Source organism: Drosophila takahashii, chromosome 3L (assembly GCF_030179915.1).
Source record: "Drosophila takahashii strain IR98-3 E-12201 chromosome 3L, DtakHiC1v2, whole genome shotgun sequence".
In the NCBI taxonomy this organism is placed as follows: Eukaryota; Metazoa; Arthropoda; class Insecta; order Diptera; family Drosophilidae; genus Drosophila; species Drosophila takahashii.
The window spans coordinates 34,610,699-34,635,187 of NC_091680.1; the positions used below are offsets into that span (position 1 = coordinate 34,610,699).

General features: G+C 36.2%; 2 protein-coding genes and 1 long non-coding RNA gene across 4 annotated transcripts; 2 read left to right on the forward strand and 1 right to left on the reverse strand.

Annotated features, from left to right (window-relative positions):
* The first annotated feature begins 5,528 nt into the window (after nt 1-5,528).
* On the forward strand, nt 5,529-6,745 carry LOC138912995 (uncharacterized). Its single transcript, XR_011418556.1, has 3 exons — nt 5,529-6,053; nt 6,105-6,417; nt 6,583-6,745. It is a non-coding gene; the product is annotated as an uncharacterized lncRNA (long non-coding RNA).
* A 10,225-nt stretch (nt 6,746-16,970) lies between these two features.
* On the forward strand, nt 16,971-18,233 carry LOC108054225 (uncharacterized). Its single transcript, XM_044392545.2, has 3 exons — nt 16,971-17,126; nt 17,436-17,629; nt 17,700-18,233. The coding sequence occupies exons 1-3, from the start codon at nt 17,117-17,119 to the stop codon at nt 18,171-18,173; spliced, it is 678 nt and encodes a 225-aa protein (XP_044248480.1). The 5' UTR covers nt 16,971-17,116; the 3' UTR covers nt 18,174-18,233.
* Nucleotides 18,234-18,270: 37 nt separating this feature from the next.
* Nucleotides 18,271-19,484, reverse strand: LOC138912981 (putative nuclease HARBI1). 2 transcript variants are annotated; one of them, XR_011418534.1, is made up of 3 exons: nt 19,354-19,412; nt 18,880-19,247; nt 18,271-18,817 (listed from the first exon to the last, which is right to left on the reverse strand). XR_011418534.1 is itself a non-coding variant. In XM_070215040.1 (3 exons), exons 1-3 carry the CDS (start codon nt 19,467-19,469, stop codon nt 18,317-18,319), a joined length of 1,035 nt encoding a protein of 344 aa, XP_070071141.1. In that variant the 5' UTR covers nt 19,470-19,484; the 3' UTR covers nt 18,271-18,316. The 2 variants fall into 2 exon arrangements, 1 of the variants encoding a protein (XP_070071141.1); XM_070215040.1 differs by having other exon boundaries at nt 18,880-19,297; nt 19,354-19,484.
* Between the last annotated feature and the right edge of the window lie 5,005 nt (nt 19,485-24,489).

Here is a 24,489-nt window from a genome sequence, read left to right on the forward strand (position 1 = left end):
TTTTCGCCAGCCGACAATAAGCTTTAATAAGCTTTAATCACAAAATTATGGGCCTTTCTTCTTCAAAAGAAATTGTCGTTTGAATTATTTCGGAATTTATGCCATTTATTCATTCAATTCTATTAAACTCAAAATTCAAATTCATTCAATTATATTAAAATCAAACTTTATTCGCTAGTACTCTTGTTTGCGGTCCTGACACCCTAAAAAGCATAAATTCGCGAAAAAATTATCCTCGACGGACCGCGAATTCTTAAGAATTTACATAACGAAATATAGGCGCGGACTGCCATGGTTCTCTTGTAATCGATTTTCAAAGTTACGTGTTTTGCTATAAAAATAAAGTAGCCTTTTCTATGATTTTAAGTGCTTTGCTAAAAAAAACATATGGGATTTTTATCCATTGTCAAAATAATCTGCGTTCAGAAAAATTCGACCAAAATGTGAAATTGGTTTAATAGGGGGCCAGACCGATGACCAACTTTTAAAAGCGAATCTGAAGAAATCGCGGTTGTTGACTGACAGGAACAAACATAGTAGTCCATGGACCGCGACCTATAAAGAAGTCTTGATTGCAGACAAATTTGATCAAACTCTGTAAAGCATTAAATATTACACAATTTAATTTATGTTTTTTTTTTTTTTATTTAATCACTAGCAATACCCGAATCGACGTTGTGCGCTACTATTAGCAAAGTGTTTATTGCTAATTTTTTCATGTATTCAAATTCAAATTAATATCAGTAAACAGTAAACCCACCTAGAACGCACTAATATTCTATCCATATCCTTTTAACCAAAACATACTTAACCTTAACATCGCATTTACCCCAATATTACCTCACCTAAACCTTACAGCTCTCCTTTCTTGATCTCACCCTTTGCACACTTTTTTGGCACCTTTATGCTGTTTTCACTATTTACTCGTCTTAACCCCAATGTAACCCATCCATACTCACCCCTCACGCCGAATTAACATAATTTTAACCACTTTAACAATGTTTCCTCACAATAGTTGCTTACTTTAACATTACTTTTTCTTAATTACTTTTTCTTAAAACTTGTTTGTCACCTTGCACACTTTATCCAATTTCCAAACGAACCTTACCTTTCTCACCTTCACCCTCCTTTTACAGTACTTTCACCGTAATCTATCTAATACCCCCCTTAGCCGCAACTTAACCCCGAATTAACCTCACCTTATTTCCACCATAACTCCACCGTTCTGGTAGCCTGAATCTATCATTTTGGGTGCGAATTTTTTTACCGTAACTTTTTTTTGAACAGATCTAATCCCCAAACAAGAGAGAACGCTATAGTCGGGTTCGTGTCCCGACTATCTAATACCCGTCACTCAGCTAAAGGGAGTGCGAACGCTGTGTCGGGTTGGTGTCCCGACTAATAATCGTAACTCAGCTAAAGGGAGTGCGAGGGAGATAGGTATATAATTTTTGATTGCGTATAACTTTTTAATGAATGGTCCGATTTGAAAAATGTCTTCTACATTTCGATAGGTATAAATATACACAACAAAATTGCATTTATACTTCTCGGAAATCTTTAGAGATGTGGGCGCAGGACCCATTTTAAAATCGTTAGTGGGCGATTGTGGGCGTTAGAGGGGGCGTGGCGCTCGGCTAAAATAAACTTGCGCTGCGTAGGAAGCCAAAGAATATGTGTGGGAAATCTCAACCTTCTAGCTTTTGTAGTTTCTGAGATCTCAACGTTCATACAGACGGACAGACGGACAGACAGACAGACGGACAGACGGACAGACGGACAGACGGACATGGCTAGATCGACTCGGCTAGTGACCCTGATCAAGAATATATATACTTTATGGGGTCGGAAACGCTTCCTTCTAGCTGTTACATACTTTTGCACGAATCTAGTATACCCTTTTACTCTACGAGTAACGGGTATAAAAACCTTAAAACCTTAAAAAGCATATATAAAAATAACACACAAATATCTATGGAAGGTTACGGCCAACATGGTAAGGTAAACAAAAAAAGATGTGCCCAATGTCAACAGCTGGAGTTAAATAATTCAGGAAATAAGGAATATAAAAAAAAAAACGCACCTAAAGCTCCAACTCTCTTGGGTAAAAACTGTGGGTGTAATTCAACCTGTAAGCCTTTTGGAGAGGAAATTTTACAAAAATTTTCTTTGTGTGCCCCTCTTTAACACAATTTAAAACCAATTTTTCAAAGTTTTTGAAGGTACGTTTTAGCTGGTACAATTTCCAGATTATCAACTTTGTGCGAATACTACCTTTTCTTGAATTGGAATGTTATTTTTGCACGGATATATTACATTTTTTTAAGGTACATAAATGCATATGTACGTATGTATGTTTGTTTGTATACGCATATCTCAATAGTTTTTGTAATTTCTTTACAGTTTTAGAGTAGTGCCCAGAAACTAAAACTCCTGAATATTTCACGGGATGCATACACATTTTGAGTTAGAATTGCATCCATTACGTGTTTTATATTAATTTAATCATTACAAATATGCCAATTTATCGATGTGTCTGTGTGTCATTGCGTTTCTCACATGCAAATGTGACGACTGAAAGTTTATCCCTGCTCTCCCCTTGAAAACCAATCCAATCCTTGTGCATTTAATGGTTTGGCTACACACCAGGGATCGTAAATAAGAGTTAACCTATTCAAAAAAATTGACATATTACTCTTATTCTCCAATTTTTATACCCGTTACTCGTAAAGTAAAAGGGTATATTGTATTCGTGCAAAAGTATTTAACAGCTAGAAAGAAGCATTTCCGACCCTATAAAGTATATATATTTTTGATCAGGGTCACTAGCCGAGTCGATATAGCCATGTCCGTCTGTCCGTCTGTCCGTCTGTCTGTCTGTCTGTCTGTCTGTCCGTATAAACTCTGAGATCTCGGAAACTATAAAAGCTTGAAGATTGACATTTTGCATGCAGATTTTAGGAGTTCCTACGCAGCGCAAGTTTGTTTCAAAAGGGTGCCACGCCCCCTCTAACGCCACAATCGCTAATATACGATTTTTAAAATTTTAATATTTCGGAAAAGTAAAAATGCAGTTTTATTGTGTTTATTAAAACCTATCCAAATTTTTTAAATCGGACCATTCGTTAAAAAGTTACTGCGGATCAAAGTTTGGCAATAGTCTAGAAGAGGGGCCTGTGCCCCAAAAACCGTGAAAAAATTACCCTCGATGGATAAACCTTTAATTTTTATATTTTTAAACAAAATCGTAGAAAAGGCTACATCAATAATGCACGCATTTTATAATCCTAACCGCAATACAAGTACTAAAGAAAAATAAAATATTTTTTGACTGCGGCGCATTTATTGCATTTCTAATCGCAATACAAGTACTTAAAAATTTAAAGAAGAAGTGCTATGCGCCGCAATAAAAATATTTTTAAAAAATCCCGCGATTTGATGTTTTTCCCGTATCGTTGCTGATTTTGGTAAAATAAAACTATATTCTTCGCGTCCCACAAACCACTCATATCCCCGAAGACCACTCAAATCGCCGCAAACACGGTGAAAAACGGCAAAAAGGCGGAAAACTCTCTTGAGCCAGAAAGCGTGTCAAAAGTAAGCCAAAAACTAGAGGTGGACCAGGTCAGCTGTTGTCACCATTCACACGGCACGATCACACCACCGCAGAAGTGTGACTGTTAAAAGAGTTCGTGTTGTAGCAGCTAGCTTTTTTTTCGCCAAACCATTTTTTAAATTCTAACTGCCTGAACATGCCACAACCGCCAGCAAAGAGAACCAGGGAAAAAACTTCCACTGAGTTAAGTTCTCCAACAGATGGGCTTTGGGAAAAAATAAGCCAGAAGTTTGCTGAGCAAACTGATTTCTTTAAAAACCATATGGCTGAAATGGAGAATCGCATTACGACCAAAATTACTGTTACGATGGACGCTATTAACAGTGATATGTCGGAAATCATGAAGAGAGTTGAGAGTTTTGAGAGTGAGGTTGCGGAAATCCGGGCCTTGCGAGACCAAGTCAATCACCTAAAGTCGGCATCTGAGCTGCAGCAAAATGAAAGGGTAGCTTGTGATCCCCGCCTTCATGGGGTACCATTTAATCAAGGTGAAGATGTGAGGGCATTGTTTCACACCCTTTGCTTTAACCTTAAAGTTACACCCACCCCACGAATTCCAGATATATTCCGGATGAAACCCCCTAGAAACGGTCGTTCTATAGTTGACCCAATTATAATGATCAAGTTTGATAGACTTGAGGACAAGGTTAACCTAATGCGTACCGTGGGTGCACTACGGCGTGAAACGAAAAGCCAGCTTTCTGCTATTTTTGTCCGTAAACAATTTAAATGTAAAGTTATACGTCAGCAAGAGCTAGTGAGTGCAATAGAATACTTATTTGTAGAAGTTCGAGGAACAAATTCTCAAAACATTCTTATTGGCTGTGCCTATAGACCACATCGTACTACTTGCTACTCAGATCTACTTGCCAATCTTACTGCCCTAACATGGACATAAAAAAATGTTGTATTAACCGGTGATTTCAACAGTGACCTTTTAACTGATACTAGTCTCTGCGCAGAACTATTATCACTCGGACTTCAGCCAGAAAATGTCACACACCCTACCCATTTCACAAAATCCTCACAAACCCTACTAGATGTATTTTTCGTAAATGACGCAAGTAAAATCCTTTTATATGACCAGGTATCTGTACCAGTTTTCTCGCGGCATGATCTTATCTACTTGACGTATAGCATAGACTTAAGCGCTGAAGAATACTCCATAACCTGTCGGGCCTTAAAAGATATAAACTATGCGCTACTGGACTCAGAGTGTAACTCTTACAATTGGCAATCATTGTATACAATTCCCAATGTTGATTTACAGTTAGAGTTCTTTAACAACAATATCGAGCTTCTATACAACAAATATGTACCAGTCAAAACAAAAAAAATTAGGCCAAATGAGAACCCATGGATTAGCATGGAAATCAAAAATACAATTAATGCGTGTGATGGGGCCTATAGAAAGTGGAAACGCTATAAAACAGATTACTTACACAAGCAGTACAGTTCCTTGAGAATAAAGGTCAATAAGTCATGCTGGTTAGCTAAAAGGAAATTCTATCAACAGAAATTCAATAATGTGTCATCTGGTAAAGAATTCTGGAAAAACATAAAAAGTATTGGATATTATTATATTATATATATATTATTTTTTATATATATTATATTATATTATATTTTCGATGATGTACAAAATATTATTATTATAAAAAATATGTTGGGGACATATGGCATATCAACAGAAAGGTATTAAAGCGTAGATTATACATATATAAATTTTAAACCAATGTACCCCACAGTTCAAGAGTTATTTCAATTCAATCTTTATTTTATTATAAAAGTTGACAAATAACTCTTATGCTTCAATTTTTATTATAAAAATCAACAAAATTGAAGCATAAGAGTTATTTGTCAACTTTTATAATAAAAATTGAAAAATAAGGTAATAGTCTAGAAGAGCGGCCTGAGCACCAAAAACCGCGAAAAAATTACCCTCGATGGACCGCGATTTCTTAGGAATTTACGTGCAGAAGATTATTTGCGGAAATGCATGGTTCTCTTGTAATTGCATTTCAAAGTTGCGTGTTTTGCTATAAAAACAAAGTAGGATTTTGAGGTGTTTTGTGTCATTTTGCTATAAAAACAATGTAGCATTTTCTAGGAATTTATGGGTTTGCTATAAAAAACAAGTAGGCTTTTGTTGCTTAATCAGAAATGGCACTTTTGATTTTTGTTTACTATGGATTCCTGCAACGGGTGCACTATTTCTTATAAAGACTTTCTTGCCATGGACGAAGAAGAAGTGTTTGCATTTCTGCAGAGACATGGAGTTGTTCTAAAGAGCAAGGACTGTCCCAACTGCAGTAAGCCCGCAACATTGTCTTTCAATGCGAAGAGACCGATTAGTACGCCATTTTGGAGGTGCCGCAGGATGATAAGTAATCATCAACAGAAACGAAAATTAAGAAAAGTTCAATGCTCCTTTAAGGTAACAATTGTTTAATTTAAAAAAAATATTGCTTTAAATTATATTTGTAAGGAATCCGCCATCAAACGGACATTCTTCAGCAAGTCCCACGTTGGCATTGAACAGGCCTGTAATTTTGTGGTTTGGGAGATGAAGGGTTCAACAATCTCATTCCTTCGGGAAGAACTAGGCTGGTCCCAACAGACGGTGGTTGATTGGAGTAATTTTCTTCGGGAAATTTATCTTAGCTGGACGAAGAAGAACGCAAAACAAATAATAGGTGGAGACGGTTTAACCGTCGAAATTGACGAAACCAAAATTGGCCGGCGCAAGTATAATTGCAATTTTCTCAGCAATGGGCGAATTGTTTAATCCTGAACGCGATGTTAGTATTTAAAAAGAGATGGGAAATGCTAAAAAAGCGCCGGAGGCAAAAAAATTAAAAAAAAAAAATCGCGCGATTTTTTTTTTTAATTTTTTTGCCTCCGGCGCTTTTTTAGCATTTCCCATCTCTTTTTAAATACTAACAATTAACTATCTTAAATTTCAGGAATCCACCGATACGGACAATGAAAAAGAATAGGCTTAATCTGTACCACTAACCAGCATTTTTTATAAATAAATATTTACTGTCCAATCATTAACCATAGTTTTATATAGCATTTTATTTACTATTACAAATAAGTTACAAGTATAAGGAGGTACTGATAAAGACTAAGGTTGATCCTCCTCCGATTGCGATTTCTTAAGACACATCTTAAAAATGTATATGTTGGTCATCCATGGTCGCCCAAGCTCTTAAGGAATCACGGTCCATCGAGGATATTAATTCGCGGTTGTGGGGTCTGGCATGCTATAAAAACAATTTCACATTTTTGTCGAATTTTTTCGAACGCTTATTATTTTGACAACAAACGGAAAGCCCATATGTTTTTTATAGCAAAATGACACAAAACACCTCAAAATCCTACAAAATCCTACTTTGTTTTTATAGCAAAACACGCAACTTTGAAATGCAATTACAAGAGAACAATGCATTTCCGCAAATAATCTTCTGCACGTAAATTCCTAAGAAATCGCGGTCCATCGAGGGTAATTTTTTCGCGGTTTTTGGTGCTCAGGCCGCTCTTCTAGACTATTACCAAAAATAAGACTTATTTGTCAATTTTTTTAAAAAAGTAATTCTTACGTGTGATCCCTGCTTTTAGGGTCTTTGGTATTTCTGAGTTTTTTTTTTTGTATATTTCGGTATATTTTGTATTTGTTTCCTATCGTTGAAGGTCCATCCCTAGTCAAATGAACAACACAAACAACAAACACTAGATGTCATTACTCGATATTTGGAGTTAACCAAGTGGAAACACTTTTTTGGAGTAATCGGGTTATGGCTCACTCGATAGGTTACCCCACACAGTGTGACTAGACTATAACACTGCTAGACTATAGCAAGGCTTTCGACACTGTCGCTCATTTTATTCTGTGTACTAAGTTAGAAAAACTATATAATTTTTCAAACCCAGCTACAAGCTTGGTAAGAACATACCTAATGGGCCGATCCCAATGTGTTGTAACGGAGTCTGAGACCTCCGACTTTTTATTTACTAAGCGTGGTGTCCCCCAAGGGTCGGTCCTTGGACCATTACTGTTTGCGATATATGTGAACGATCTTCCAAATGTCTGGTCTAATTGTGAAGTCCAGATGTATGCTGACGATATGCAAATGTATGTGAGTCGTCCGTATAGCCGTATATCTGAATGTATTGATGTCAGTAATAGTGAACTTAAACAAGTTAGCAATTGGGCTATGAATAACGGTCTTCAAATAAATGCAAATGTTTGATAATTTTTAAAAAGGAAATAAACGCACCATTGCAAAGGCTAAAGATTGATACTGATGAGATTGAATACGTAAATCGAGCTAACAACCTCGGAATTGTGTTCAACAGCACTCTTTCGTGGTCCAATTATATTAACTATATAGTTGGTAAGACGTATTGTCAACTACGTCAATTAAAACTGATCCAGAGTATTTTACCATCCCATAGTAAAATGGTATTAGCAAAGTCGATTATAATCCCTTCATTATTATACTGCATTGAAATATTTGGAAAATGTGACTCAATAAGTAGGAATAAGTTAACCGTAGCATACAACAATATAGGAAGATTTATTTTCAATATTAAACCACACGATTCAATTTCAAGTCATGCTAAACAAATCTTTGGACTAGACTTTTCCACATTAGTTGAATTTAGGACACTGATTCTCCTTCACAAAATAGTCACGACCAAGGAACCGAATTACTTGTTTTTGTTTCTCAACTTTGCACAATCAGCCAGAACGAATAATATAATTCCCACAAGAATCAACTTTTCCTCAAGTGAAAATCACTTCTTTGCATGGGCTGTTAAACTTTGGAATAATTTACCACACAGTTTAAAGAATATAAAAAGTGCTAGACAGTTTCGGAAAGAATTATTATTAATGTTAAAAAATAACTAACCCACACCCACAACCACACACAACTAATTATAAATCCAATAACTAACTATAGATAAGAATTCAAAATTGTACTACGTATAATAATCAAAACTTGAAAATATGTTTAAGTAATTCTGCAAAACTTTCTGTAAGATTGTAAACTTTGTTTTGTGACTAGTGCTTTATTTTTAAGTTAAATTGTTAACTTTAGCGCTAGGAAGATAAATAAATAATAATAATAATAATAATAATAATAACAAATATTTTTTGGCTGCGGCGCATTTATTGAATTCCTTGAACCGCGATTTCTTGAAATTTATGATGGACGTTGATGCACTACGAGCAGTACAAACAAGTGGCCCAACGATACCAAGCACGTGCTTGTTACGCGCGGGACCCTTTATCAATTAGGGCAAAAATGCGAGTTCGCGAGGAAAAGACATGAAACCAAATACTACAACTAAGATTGAAGCAAATGAGATAAAATTTTAGTTTTTAATACGGGGATAGATGTAGAAGTGCAAATTAAATGATAAAGATTGTTATAATTTTTACATAGAACACGAAAAGGCTCATGCAGAGTAAAATTTGATGTACATCGAGGCAAATTAAGAGGGTAATAATTTCGTGTTAGTCTAACGGGAACATTAAAAGTTAAACGGTTTACCAGTTCTACGGAATCAATATCACCTCTTATAAGATTTTGCATAAAAATAGTACCAAGCATTATTCTACGGTTTTCAAGTGTAGGTAAATTAAGCAATAGTAATCTACTCTGGTAGGAAGGTAGCCTTACGTTTTGATCCCAGTTCAAACTACGAAGGGCAAAAAGAAGAAATTTTTATTTATTTTATTGTGGACTCCAAACTGAAGAACAATATTCCAAAATGGGACGGACAAGGGAGGTAAATAATAATCTGGTTGTATAAGGGTCATCAAATTCCTTTGACCAACGCTTTATAAACCCAAAAACACTCATAGCTTTATTGACAGTGGCCATTATGTGGCAATCAAATTTAAGTTTTGGGTCGAGAAGAACACCTAAATCGTTAATTGAATATATACGGACGAGTGGTGTATTTTTAAGAGAATAACTAACAAACGTAGGAGTGCCCCTATAAAAAGTCATAACGTTGCATTTAAGGCAGTTCAAATTTAAAAGGTTGTACTCACACCATCCCTGAAAAGAATCAATATCTCACTGTAAGTTGAAACCTGACCCTACATCTTTATATGATAGACAAAGCTTAACATCGTCAGCGTACATTAGTACACGAGAATGAGCTACGATAGATGGAAGATCGTTAATAAACAAAGTAAACAGCAAAGGGCCTAAATGACTACCTTGAGGAACTCCAGATGTCACGTTGATCATTTTAGAAACAGCGCTCTTAAATATAACCCTCTGAGTCCTACCATTCAAGTAACTTGAAATCCAAGTTAATAGATTACATGGGAACCCAAGCTGATAAAATTTGAATAAAAGGAGAGAGTGGTTAACAGAGTCAAAGGCCTTACTAAAATCTGTATATATAACGTCAGTCTGCATGTTATTCTTATATCCATTTATTACAATAGATGATAGTTCAAGAAGGTTGGTGGTGGTCGATCTTCGCTTAACAAAACCATGCTGACACGGTGATATTAGCGAGGAACATAAATGCTGCAAATGAGAAGTTATAATACATTCAAATGCTTTAGGAATTGCCGACAATTTAGAAATGCCTCTATAATTCTGGGCATCCGCCTTCGCACCCTTTTTGTGGAGTGGAATAATGAAAGAGTCCTTCCAGATAGTTGGAAAAACTGATGATGAAATAGACAAATGAAAAAGTTTAAGAATCGGTTTACAAATGGTTGAAGCACAAAACTTAAGCACACTCCCAGGGAGTCCATCAGGACCGGGAGAATACGTTGGCGTTGTTGTTGCTAAATCCTTTAAAAGAGAACTTTCGGTAATTACAGGGGTAAAAATACAATTAGCCCTATTTAAGTGGTTAGGGTAGGTAGGGTTTGACCAAGCAGCCGAACTATAAGTAGTTTGGAAAAACTCGGCAAATAAATCCGCAATTTCAGAATCCGACGATGCCTCTTTTGAGTTTAAACGTACCGATGAAGGCAATGCCGAAGACTTACGCTTGGCATTAACGAAGTTATAAAACTGCTTCGGATCATTTGAAAACTCGAATTTACATCGATTTAAATACATGGAATAGCAATGACTGTTGAGAACATTAAAATCTGAACGATTTTTTAAAATCATATTTCGCAAAATCAGATGGCTTTCCCGTTTTTTTATACTTTTTATAAGTGTTGGATTTAAGATTTTTAAGTCTTTGAAGCTCATTGTTAAACCAAGGAGGCCTGTTCAGCTTCGGAGGAAGACTGTCAGGCACGCATTCGTCAAAAAAAGTGTTTAAAACGCTATAGAAAAGTTCAATTGCACTGTCAATATCCATGCAATTGTACAAATCAGTCCAATTATATTGAGAAATCATGTAGTTTAGTTTATTATAGTCACATTTACGAAAGCATCTCCTTTTAGTTTGGGGAACTAAAGGAGAAAGGGTATCAGTACAGGGGAGGCCAATTGTCAATTCCAAAGTTGGATGATATTGGTCTTCAGGTACAACAAGTGCGTCAATTCTAGATACAGTGACTTCATGCGGATCTAAAACAAAGACAAGATCTAATTGTCTATTTAATGAATTTCGTATAAAGCTTACTTGCTGTAACGATAATTCTAAAAGGCCATCCACAAAATCATGGGCGGATAAAGGAGTAGCGACAAGTGAGTCAGTGGGAAGAGACCAAGAGATATTTGGGAGATTAAAGTCACCCAAAACAATCAAAAGGTCTCTGTTGGAAAGAAAGGATAGAACAGATTTAATAGCAGACAGACGGTGCTCATAAATTATTAAATCAGAGCCAGGAGGAATATAAGAGCAGGTTACAAAAATAGATAAGGATTGAATGGAAACTTTGACACTAACAAATTCAATATCGTTAGGGATATGAATGTTAAGCCTCTCCGATGTTAAACTAGAGGTAACGGCAATCAGAACACCACCCCCCCTACGCGGCAAGCGATCGGTCCTGTAGGTGTTAAAGTTCATTGACAAAACTTCAGAGTCAGATATCTCTGGTTTCAGCCAAGTCTCCGTAAAAGCCAAAATATCTTCAGTAAATGCAGATATCTCTGGTTTCAGCCAAGTCTCCGTAAAAGCCAAAATATCTTCAGTAAATGCAGAGGAGTCAGCATAAAGCTTTGGTAGCTTCATATTTAGTCCTCTAACATTTTGATAAGCCAAAAATAAACCTGTTAGTTTTTTTGGCACAGTGGAAGGCCTATTATTAGGCACAGTGGAAAGCCGATTATTAGGCACAGTGGGAGGCCTGTTATTTGTTCTCGGTTTATTGGGAACAAATTCTTTTATTACCAAATCATCATTAAGCCAAAAGCTTTCAGAAAGTAGTACATTAAACACATCAGGCGGAGCAAATATTTTAAAAGAAGATATCCTACGGGCGTACGAAAATCGAAATTGTTCAACTTCAATGTCCTCGGATGGGAATTTTTCACGTATGAATTCCATAACATCCTCAGATTTGGTATCCGGGGTAAATCTAGAAACAAACAATTGCTTCCTATGTGGAACAACTGAAAGTTTCTTACGCCCCCCAGCAGCAGTCTGAACCTCACTCGGCTGGGACCCAGAAGCGGTTCCTACAGTATCTACGGTCAGCACCGACTTCTGTGGCTCAGGTTGGCATCCAGAAACAGGGTCACCTCCGGAACTGGCTGTTACCATAGGCACAGGTGGCTCGCTTACCCCTGTGCCGACCGGAACTGCTGCAGCTACCGAGTTCAATGTTTTGTTTTGTTTCACGGTCTTATTAACCGCCCCTGAGCTGGCTTTTTTCCGTTTAGGCGACTCGGTTAATAATAATTTCTTATTATTAAATTGGTCGCAAACTGAGTTGAACCCGTCATTGAGCTGTGTGAAAACTCGTGAAAGGTTTAATAGTCCGTCTCGAGTCTGCCTCATAAAGCTGCTCATTTCGACTGTCATTTCCTTGCAGGACTCACATGCCCACATGAGACCGGTACGCATTTCAATGAAGTCTTTAACTCTGCCAGTAAATCCTGCACATTTGACGTGCATGACCGAATCGCAGAGCCAGCAGATAATAAAAGAATCTTTGGTTGACATCGGAAGAGCACAACTTTTCTTTATACAGATAAGGGCCATTTTATAGGAAAAAAAGATTATTCAAAGAAATAGAAAATAAAATGTGAAAAATATACCTCGAGTAAATTTGGCACTGGGATCAAATTCCAAAACCGCAAAAAACACAAAACACAAAAGTATAAGAGCGCGAGATCGCGAATTAAGTCGAGAGCAAGAGAGCGCGAGAGAAAAAGTGTTCAATCGACTGAGCGTGGCTTGTGGGGCACCAACAACAAAACGAACGAACAGTTGCAATGTAAAGCGAGAGAGAGAGACTATGAGAAAAGCACCCAAGAGTCTACAAGAAATTTGGCAGGTTCCGAGAGAGCGAAATTACAGTTATAATAGAGCGGAATAGAGAGAGAGAATACAAGAGCAAATTTAGAGAGTGCAAAATAACACCAACAAAGCCAAGATATTAAACAAATCTAATGGAAATTGTTAAAATAACTAAAACCACATACCCGTTAAACAGGGAGATCTATTTAAAACACTAACGCGATTGTTAGGCAAACTTTGTTAGTAAGCTAAACACAAAACACTTGCGAAAAAATCACAAAAATAAATCAAAAACTCAGAGCACAGGTAAACACAACCGTTCACAAGCGACGCTAAATCGTCATTTACTTTCATAATAATTTTATAAGATACGCATATGTTGGTAATTCATAGTCATTCGAGTTCTTAAGGAATCACTGTCCACCTAGGATAGTTAATTCTTAAGATTCATTTTAAAATTGTATATGTTGGCCATCCATGGTCGCTCCAGCTCTTAAAGAATCACGGTCTATCGAGGATATTTAATTCACGGTTGTGGGGTCTGGTTTGCTATAAAAAGAATTTCACATTTTTGTCGAGTTTTTTTCGAACGCCTATTATTTTGAGAGCAAACGGAGAGCCCATATGTTTTTTTATAGCAAAATGTCACAAAACACCTCAAAACCCTAGAAAATGCTACTTTGTTTTTATAGCAAAACACGCAACTTTGAAATGCAATTACAAGAGAACCATGCATTTCCGCCGATAATCTTCTGCACGTAAATTCTTAAGACATCGCGGCCCATCGAGGGTAATTTTTTCGCGATTTTTGGGGCACAGGCCCCTCTTCTAGACTATTACCCTAAGTTTTTTATCTCCATCTCCTTCGCACTCCCTTTAGCTGAGTAACGGGTATCTGATAGTCGGGGCAGCCGACTATAGCGTTCTCTCTTGTTATTATAAAAGTTGACAAATAACTCTTACGTTTCAATTTTTATTATAAAAATCAACAACTTTCCCAACTTTTATAATAAAAATTGAATTGAAATAACTCTTGAACTGAGGGGTGCATTGGTTTAATTTATATCTTTAAAATCTACGCTTGAATACCTTTCTGTTGATATGCCATATGTCCCCAAAATATTTTTATACCCTTGCAGAGGGTATTATAATTTCAGTCAGATGTTTGCAACGCAGTGAAGGAGACGTTTCCGACCACATAAAGTATATATATTCTTGAGCCGAGTCTATCTAGTCATGTCCGTCTGTCCGTTTCTATGCGAATTAGTCTCTCAGTTTTAAAGCTATCGCGATGAAACTTTCCCGAAAGTCTTCTTTCTATTGCAGGTAGTACATATGTCGGAGCGAGCCGGATCGGACCACTATATCTTAAGGCTCCCATAGGAATATTCAAAAAAATATAAGAAAATTCATTGTAACTTTGTAGGAAGTAGGCGTTTTGATTTTTGACAACTTAAAAACAAAATTTAAATAATAGGCACGCTGAATCTGGAATCCAATCGGTAATTAAATAATTGGGCTAATTATATTCATCGTCTGCATCTGCTGGATTCTAAATTAATCAATATTTATGAGAATATATTTGATGTAAGTTAAAAAAAGAAAACTAAAAATTCGTAAACCTAAAAATTAGAAAAAAAAAAATTTGGCATAACATTTAAAAAAACGTCAATGATTTATTTATTTATTTATTTAGTTCTTCCTAACGCTACAAGTGTAATACTTATAATTTAATGCCCTAATCACACAGGACAAGTTAATTTTGTGTCAGTAATTTTGACTTAACTCTAATTCACAAATTTTAATTATACTTATATTAAATCTAAAGCTAGGGTCGCTTTGTTTATTTTACGTCATGTTAGCTGCTTGGAGATGAGAAATTAATTTTGCCTTAAACTGCGCTGCACTATTTTTTTTATTATAAAGTTTGGTAATTGGTTCCATGACCTGATTGCATAAATAAAGAATTGCCGGTCAGAAAGCAGGGATCTATGCCTTATTTGAATAATTGTAATTGCTCTACGCGAATTGGAAAATCTAAGCGTTTCAAAGAGGTAGCTAGTAGAGCCCTGCACGAGTAGACTTGTAAACAGCTCTGAGCTAGAGCTTGTTTGTTTGTTTGTGACTTTCGAATCATAGCTCATGGGATTATCAAGTAAGCAAGTAACAGCTCCAAACAAGCTCAGGTTCCTAACGGATACCTTTAAAACAGATCAGTTCAAACAGCTCACAACAACAAAACAAACAAGTCAAACAGCTCATATTACTCGGACAACTCGAACAGCTCGAACAGCTTACAGGGTCTAGTGTCAAATATTTCCGGTTAATAATTAATTTATAATAAGAGAACAAATATATCGTTTACCCTTTAATGTTAAATTCTTTAGGTGAAGATAGGGTAATACTATACATAAGCGGACTCACCCCCGAAATTCGCGAAAAAAATTATCCTCGATGGACCGCAATTTCTTAAGAATTTACATGCAAAAAGAACTTGGCGGTCGGCCATGGTTCTTTTGTAATTTAATTTCAAAGTTTCCGGTTTTGCTATAAAAAACAAGGGTGCTTTTCTCATATTTTCAATCAAAGTAATTACTTTTTAATGAGTTCCTATAAAATTAATATATTGTTTAAATGATTGATATTGTTTTATGGCCTAGAAATCTCTCTGCTGAAGTATTCCCGAATAGGAAGTATTTGAAAGTAGAGCATTTAAAAAAGAAAGTAAAAGAAAGACTGCGCCGAGGGCGAAAAAAATGTAAGAAAAAATCGCGCGATTTTTTCTTAAATTTTTTTCTCCTGCGGCGCACTTTTTCTTGTTCTGTATCAAACAAGTAGTTTTAGCTAAAGGTTTGTTGTGTCGCTCAGAAAAACAAATTAAATCTTTAAGTTTGGTTTTGGGTGGAAAAGACTAAAAGAAAGGTTAAAATATATAATCCTCCTTGGACCGCGATTTGTTCTGATTATCATAATAAAAATACACATGTGGTCATCCATGGTTATGAGAGTTCTTAAGAAATCGCTGTCCATCGAGGATCATTTTTACGCGGTTGTGAGGACTACTTCCCTCTAATACCAATTACTCAGATGTTTGGAATTTTAAAATAGTCCTATTTTGACAAAAAAGGAAAAGGGATCATATATACATATATGATTTTTATAGCAAACGTTTGAAAAGCATACTTGTTTTTTATAGCAAACCCGGGAACTTTGAAATTCAATTACAAGAGAACCATGGCCGACCGCCAAGTTCTTTTTGCACATAAATTCTTAAGAAATCGCGGTCCATCGAGGATAATTTTTTCGCGAATTTCGGGGGTGAGTCCGCTAATGTATAGTATTGCCGAAGATAGTGTAATATTCTTTTATGGATAGACGTGGTGGTCATAAATCGCGAAAATATGATCCTCAATGGATCTTAAGAACCTTGAAATTTCGGTTACAAGAACTATCGAACCCAACAATGCCTTTCCATTCTCAAGATATCGCGGTCCATCGAGGATAACTTTTCTAATACTTTACCCACGACCAGTCTTCAACAAAACATATGTTGCATTTTCATTACCTTAAGAATTCGCGGAAAAGCGAAAGTATAGTATGGCTCAATGTAACGAATATGCGAGAGAATATCGGCCCTGTTCTAGTTTTCACTTCCGAAAGTTTCACACGGATTCGAATTTCCCAGACCTGTTCCAAGACTCACTTCCGAAAGAACTGCACGGAATCGAATTTCCCTCTGTTGTTACTCTGTTAACTTCCGAAAAATTCACACGGAAACTTTCCGCGAAGCATATGACAGGCGGATTTAAATTCGGCAGTATAAAAATTAATTCTTTAAATATACTTCGCGATAGCTTAATATAATATTTTTATATTATATATATATAATATTTTTATGCTATTCCTTGATGTTTTATGTTCCTAATTGCATCATCGGAATCGAAGTTATTTGCATATATGACTTATTAATAATTATTTTGTGGTTGCACCTTAAAACCCGGTAAATTCTAGCCTTGACAATGAATGCAAATCCGCCTCCCTTGTTCTAAATTCCGCTCGGATTTGGGAAAAATGGCCTAGAGTTGTCACGGTATGGATATAGGTATGTATTTCGTTGGGACTTTTTCTAAACTTATCCGATAAGGTTCGTGGTTCTTTTATAAGAAAGATAATTTATCCTAATTAACGAAATAAGTGTTTTGGCTCGGAATACCACAATATTTGATGTAAAATTTGAACGGGGACATTTGATAGGGATTTTGTTTTTCGACTTTGGCATCTCTGTATGCTTTAGCAGTTTGCAACACTATTTGAAAACAAAAGTGCTACCAAAAAAAACAACTGGCCTGATACAAAGTTTAGCAAACAACATGTAAGTAACTAAAACGCCCAAAATTTCATTTATTTCAAGTAATCTTTGCTAGGCGGAAGCATAAAAATACTGTCCAGGACGAAATCTTCCTTAAGTTCATGGGAGAAAACGTGGACATAGCGAGGGGATTCGTTAAGGGCGACAGGGTGGCTGTAGATGCTAAATGGAGCGCACTAGCCGCAGAGTTGAACCCAGCAGGACCGCCTGTTAAGGATGTCTCCGGATGGAAGAAGGTTGGCTTACATTTTCAAACTAATATACATTTCTATAAACTTATTCTCATTCAACTTCATATATTTAAAGGCATGGTGCGATTGGAAGGGAGCGATTAAAAAGAAATTGGCTCACAACCGAAAGGAGTCGACTGCTACCGGTGGGGGTCCCTTCAACCAGGTGACAGTATCGGATGTGGAGGGATCTGTGGCCGCAATTTGTGGGATCTACCAAATGGTGAACGGCATTGAAGAAGCCAGATCCTTTGGTCCCCCCAGTTCCGATATTAAGGCGGAGGGGGATAAAACTATCAAGCGCCCAGCCAACACCAGTGCAGCAATTGACCAAACTCCGAAGAGGACTAGAGTGGGTCAAACGAAGTCCTTGGAAGAGGTTTGCGCCACCCAGAATGCTCTAATGGAAAGAGTGGTAGAGTCTATGGAATCGATGGCCGCCACTATGAAGATGCAGACAGAGATGATGGCTCAACATCTGCAAGAACTTAAGACCATTGAAGCACAAAAACTAGAAGTGCTAACAAAGCTACTAGGTGATAAGAATTAGATTAAGTAGATTTAAGTAATACTCTAGATTGAATACAGTGCCTTTCCGCAATGAAGCGATGTGACCTCAATTAAATTTAATAATTTAAAATAAATGATTTTAAACTAATAACCTTTATTTAATGGATACTTAAACATATTAAATTACAAAAAGCTTGCAGCAATTCCGTCACGAATTTCAGCAGAATTCCCCAAACTCTCTTGGAGGTTAGATTCCTCCTCGTTCTGGTTGGGGTATTCGTCATTATCCTCTTCAAACTCTGGCATATACGCATTCCGTCGTCGGCAAAGATTGTGTAATAAACAGCAAACATTAATAATTTTGCACACAAATTGTGGATCGTACTGCAATGTTCCTTGAAGCCATCTAAATCTACTTTTTAGTAGACCAATAGTCCTCTCAACAATATTCCGAGCTGCTGCGTGCTTTAAATTGAATACATGCTGCATACTTTCATTTTGCGGACTACGATAAGGTGTTAGCACAAACGGTTCCAACGCATATCCTGAATCTGCTAATACAAAGAAACCACTGGTTGTAGAGAAAAATTCTCTTGTTCTACTGTTGTTCCAAATAAAGGAATCGTGACATGATCCTGGATGTGTAGCATCTATTGCTAATATCTCCATATTATAGTTGCATACCTAAAAGAAATACGAATCGCTAGTCAATGCACATATTTAATAGTTTCTTTATACAAACTTACCACCATTGCATTTATGCTGAAGTAGCCTTTACGATTCAAATATAATGATGAGTCCTTAACTGGCTTTATAACGTGCGTTCCATCCACACACGCAATTACATTTGGAAATGCAAATTTTTCAAAAAAGTAGTCCTTGGATTGATCTATCTCAACCGGCGTTTGTTGGGTGGAAATGTTTTCAGTGCACAAGCACTCCAACGCTCCCACCACTTTGTGCAAAATTTTGGAAAATGTGCTCCTTCCAATATTGACATCGTGATCCTTCGCCACCCCCAGTTGATACGACCCGGTTGCTAGGAACCGAAGAACGGCCGCAACCTGGGTAACATGGGAAATTAAGGGGTTTTCTAGGTAGGGTCCGACTTCGCCTACAAGAATTTTGAACAATTCCTTGTCGACCCGGTAAGATTGTATAAATCTGCAAATCTTATTTTAGCTTTCGATACTTGCAATTTTTAATTAATGCTAACTTACTGCCGATCGGGAAGGTTAAAAATATCAGAATTGTTCCTTAATTGCCGTCTGTTGCGAATTGTGCTTAACAACTGTCTCCTTCTCAATTCATTGTTTGCCAAAACGTGTAAAAACATTTTTATAGACTAACTCCTGAATTGTTTATAAAAAAATTTGACAAGTCAGCTAGTTTCCCACACTGCTTTTTAATACTATTCTGTCGGGAACTTTTCAAAACTGCACAGGGACCAATGGGAAATTTTATAAAATGTCCTTAGCAAGAAAGGGAAATTTAGTTCTGTTAAAGGGAAATCTGATAATGTTAATAAATTCACTTCCGAGTGAAAACTGGAACAGGCCTGTATAAAATTATTTTAAGGAAGATAATGGTATTGATGTGTACCTACAGAACAAGAATTTAATTTTTCAGCTTTTATCCTTCATAACATTTTTTGGCTCTGTTCTTACATAACATTTTTCACCCCTGTTCCCAGATAACCTTTATTAGGTATGTTCGGATACTTGATGTACTAAACATGATCTATAAGCTACTATACTTGCTTTTTTTCGATCAAACAAACAGCTCAACGTAAAAATTTTTGAGCTGAGCTACTTGATCCGAAAATTTCTGTGAGCTGATTTACTCGAACTGTTTTCCTGAAATTTAAGTCAAAGGGCATTTCGAGTATACTCGTGCAGGGCTCTAGTAGGAAGGTTCTTTAGTAAAAATTATTTTATGTAGGTATACTAACACTCTTAATTTTTCATTCAGTCTGCCGAGTGCAGTTCAAATATTTTGTAAGCAAATCCTGTGACGTGATCAAATCGATGCAGATTGAATACGAATGCTATTATAGGCCACTTTAATTTTGTGCTGGCTGATTGAATCACTGTTTGCAAAAACTTCAATCCCATAAAAAAGTGCTGGGATCAGACACGATTTTGCAAGCAACAAGCGTATGTTTGTGGGTAAATAATTTTTAACCTGGTAAATTGTTCTAAGTAGTCCATACGTTTTCCCTGCAGCTGCGTTAATGTGATCACTCCAGGCCAGCGTACTATTAAAAACAAAGCTCAAGTTAGTGGCTTTTTCAACGTATTCAATTGGTATGCTCTTTAAAGCTAAGGGCTGGATGGAGTTAAGGCTAATTTTCTTTTTGTAAATTATGAGGCACTTGGATTTCGCCGGATTAAGACCTAACCCGTTATCTTTTGCCCAGTTGCTTATTTGGACCAGTTCACTAATACATAATATGTATTACATATATCTACACACTCATCTATTCTATGTAAGGGACGACTCACATATGTACATCTGGACATCGTCTGCGTACATATGGACATTACAATTTGATAACGCGGAAGGAAGATCATTCACATAAAGAGTAAACAGCAACGGACCAAGAACAGAACCTTGAGGTACGCCACGTTTTAGAGATACAAAAGAAGACGAGGCATTTGAAATTACAACAGACTGACGACGATGTAGTAGATATGAAGACATACGTTTGACGGCAGTTTTTGAAAATCTGAACTGATTTTTTAATTTTGCACATAGAACATCATGATTAACAGTGTCAAAGGCTTTACTATGGTCAAGGAGTACAAGGAAGGTCACATAGGATTTGTCAGCATAGTCACGTATACCATTTGAAATTTTTATGATTGCTGAAGTGCAACTACGATTTTTCCGGAACCCGGATTGCATATGGTTTAGTAAATCATTTTCAGCCAGTATGTTTTTAAAGGCCTTGGACAAATAAGGAAGGATAGAGATGGGCCTGTATTCATTGTTTGCCTTTCGGACGGGTACTATTTTGGCGATTTTCCAACTGTATGGAAATGTAGATGTTGTTATGGCAGTATTAAAAATGTGTGTTATGTATGATTTTGGGAAGCAATAATTTTAAGAATTTAGGGTTGATATCGTCCAGTCCAACTGCATCTGATTTGATTTTAAGGATGTTGAAAAGCACTTCACATTGATTGACACACACAAATCTAAACCTATTATCACAGACATTTTCAGGTACTGAACTCAGGTACATATTGCTATCGCAAATTTCAGGTACATTGCATCCCGACAGTCTTAGGTTCTGTCTGTCTTAATAACTTAAAGCGGCCGTAATGTTGTGGAGTCCTGTACCTTTTCCACTTTTGATACGCGTCATTTCGCGCTTTTATTGCCAACTTAATCTCATTATTAAACCACGGCTTAGTTGAGTGTTTTATCACTTTGCTTTTGACTGGTACAAATAAATCGTACAGGTAGCTTATGTCGTTTTAAAACACTGTGAGCTGCTGGTCTACCGTTGGGGATATGAAAATGTTATTCCAGTTGCAAATGTCAAGTTCGGCCATATGCAGGTCATAGTCAATATTCTTAAAGTCTCTAAATACTATTGATTCGTCAGTGTGTTGCATGTCAAAGTTGTAGGTCAGATATATGAGATCATGTTTTGAGAACGATGGGACAATAAGTTGATCATATACATATACTTTTGCAAGGTCATTAAGAAAGAAAACAGCTGATAAAGAACTGCATGTTTTGGTGGAATGTGTTGAAAACACAGAGTTTACTAGCTTCATACCTAATGATTCCATTTCGCTTTTAAGATGTGTTTCCCGCAACACGTTACTATTAAGATCTCCAGCTAATAAAATGTCCGCATAACTTAAAGATATATCTGTTAACGATTTAATAACGTCACTATAGTTAATGTTGCAACGTGGGCGGTAAATGCATCCGATAAGGATTTTCTTTGGTGTGTATCTACTAGTAATTTCAAGAAACAAGTACTCTCTTGGGCCTACTATCGGGATGCTTACATATAAACTAAACATATAAACTGTTTAAGCAAAATTGTCAGTTGCGCACGCATTATGTATAAAATAAAACATTGATAAGAAGCTGCAAAGGACATAAAGTAAACAAAGCGACCTACATTAATTTTAAAACTAACAAATACAAAGACTATGTTCGAAGGTTTAACATAAAAAATTGAGAGAAATTGATTATTCTCGAAATGAGTTCCTATCAGTGTTGGGAAAGGTACTGTGTTTTTTTTACCTAGGTAAGGTAAAAGGTATTGTCAAAAATAAATACCTAGGTAAGGTAAAGGTACTTAAATTTCCCAGTACCTAGGTAAAGGTAAAAGGTATTTATAAGGTATTTTTTATTTTTTATAATTTTTTTGTTTTGTTCAATGTAATCATTTAAACTTAAAATAAGACTAGTTTTCAGTTTTTAGTCGTCTTAATCAAACAATATCTTTTCATTTCATTTAAATTTAAATGTTTTAATTTTGTGCATATTTTTTTAAACCACGCGGCATGAATAATTTTATGCACGTATCACTTCATTAATGTATTTATGAAACCCTCATGTACATATTTGGCGCGCAAAAATTCCGTATGTAGAAACATTGACTATATATTGTGCATATGCATGTATATGCCGTTTGTTTACGTACATACGGCATTTTTGCGCGCCAAATACAGTTTGGTTTCATAAATAAATTGATGTAGTGATGGGAACATACATACGTGCACAAAATTATATAAAAAAAACTGCGATTAGTTTTAACTTCACAAAACAAACAATAGAACGGCTGAATTATTAATGCTGCGTTCCGACTATTACAATTCTGAAACGAAACGATACAATGAAACGATACTACAGTGTCGCAGTCAGATTTGGCTATTTTAAATCAGAGCAATGTTTAATACCTATGTAAGTACCTTAATAATTCCAAAGGTATATAAAAATAAATACCTAGGTAAGGTAAAAGGTACTCAATTATTTGTATACCTAGGTAAGGTAAAAGGTACCACTAAATTGTACCTAGGTACATACCTAGGTAAAAGTATCTAGGTATGTCCCAACACTGGTTCCTATGCGTGCCGCCCACATCGTTGGTCAGCTCAGAAAGCTCGCGCGAGCTTCGCTCAGCTTCACGTGGACCACTCCACGGCGTGTAAAAACAGCTGTAAGCTGTTTGTGCTTTTTAGTCGCATGGCTTCTTTGAAGATCTCATAATTATATTTGGTCAGCTGTTCGTTCATATACATCAGTGGTGGCGACTTAAACCCTATCAGCTGTAGGCTAAGTTGAGCTTTTTTTTCTCGCCGGTATGCCTCAATTGCTCTCAGTAGCTCCACCTTGCTGCGTACGTTTTCCAGTTTTACAATGATTATTGGGTCTACAAATGATTGACCTGATTGTCGCGGACGTACCCTAAAGATGGATTTGGCCACTGGAGGCGGAGTAAGTTGCAGCGAGAAACAGAGCTTGTGAAAAAGCGTCTTCAAATTTTCGCCTTCGACCTGTAGACAGTGTTGGGACATACCTAGATACTTTTACCTAGGTACGTACCTAGGTACAATTTAGTGGTACCTTTTACCTTACCTAGGTATACAAATAATTGAGTACCTTTTACCTTACCTAGGTATTTATTTTTATATACCTTTGGAATTATTAAGGTACTTACATAGGTATTAAACATTGCTCTGATTGAAAATAGCCAAATCTGACTGCGACACTGTAGTATCGTTTCATTGTATCGTTTCGTTTCAGAATTGTAATAGTCGGAACGCAGCATTAATAATTCAGCCGTTCTATTGTTTGTTTTGTGAAGTTAAAACTAATCGCAGTTTTTTTTATATAATTTTGTGCACGTATGTATGTTCCCATCACTACATCAATTTATTTATGAAACCAAACTGTATTTGGCGCGCAAAAATGCCGTATGTACGTAAACAAACGGCATATACATGCATATGCACAATATATAGTCAATGTTTCTACATACGGAATTTTTGCGCGCCAAATATGTACATGAGGGTTTCATAAATACATTAATGAAGTGATACGTGCATAAAATTATTCATGCCGCGTGGTTTAAAAATATATGCACAAAATTAAAACATTTAAATTTAAATGAAATGAAAAGATATTGTTTGATTAAGACGACTAAAAACTGAAAACTAGTCTTATTTTAAGTTTAAATAATTACATTGAACAAAACAAAAAAATTATAAAAAATAAAAAATACCTTATAAATACCTTTTACCTTTACCTAGGTACTGGGAAATTTAAGTACCTTTACCTTACCTAGGTATTTATTTTTGACAATACCTTTTACCTTACCTAGGTAA

Bases quoted from the DNA above. Each gene is read 5' to 3' on its own strand.
- LOC138912981 (XM_070215040.1), bottom strand. From the start codon at position 19,469: ATGTTTTTACACGTTTTGGCAAACAATGAATTGAGAAGGAGACAGTTG. The intron at 19,298-19,353 runs GTAAGTTAGCAT...TAAGATTTGCAG, and splicing joins TTTAACCTTCCCGATCGGCA to ATTTATACAATCTTACCGGG. The intron at 18,818-18,879 runs GTAAGTTTGTAT...TATTTCTTTTAG, and splicing joins TCAGCATAAATGCAATGGTG to GTATGCAACTATAATATGGA.
- LOC108054225 (XM_044392545.2), top strand. The intron at 17,630-17,699 runs GTTGGCTTACAT...ATATATTTAAAG, and splicing joins ATGTCTCCGGATGGAAGAAG to GCATGGTGCGATTGGAAGGG.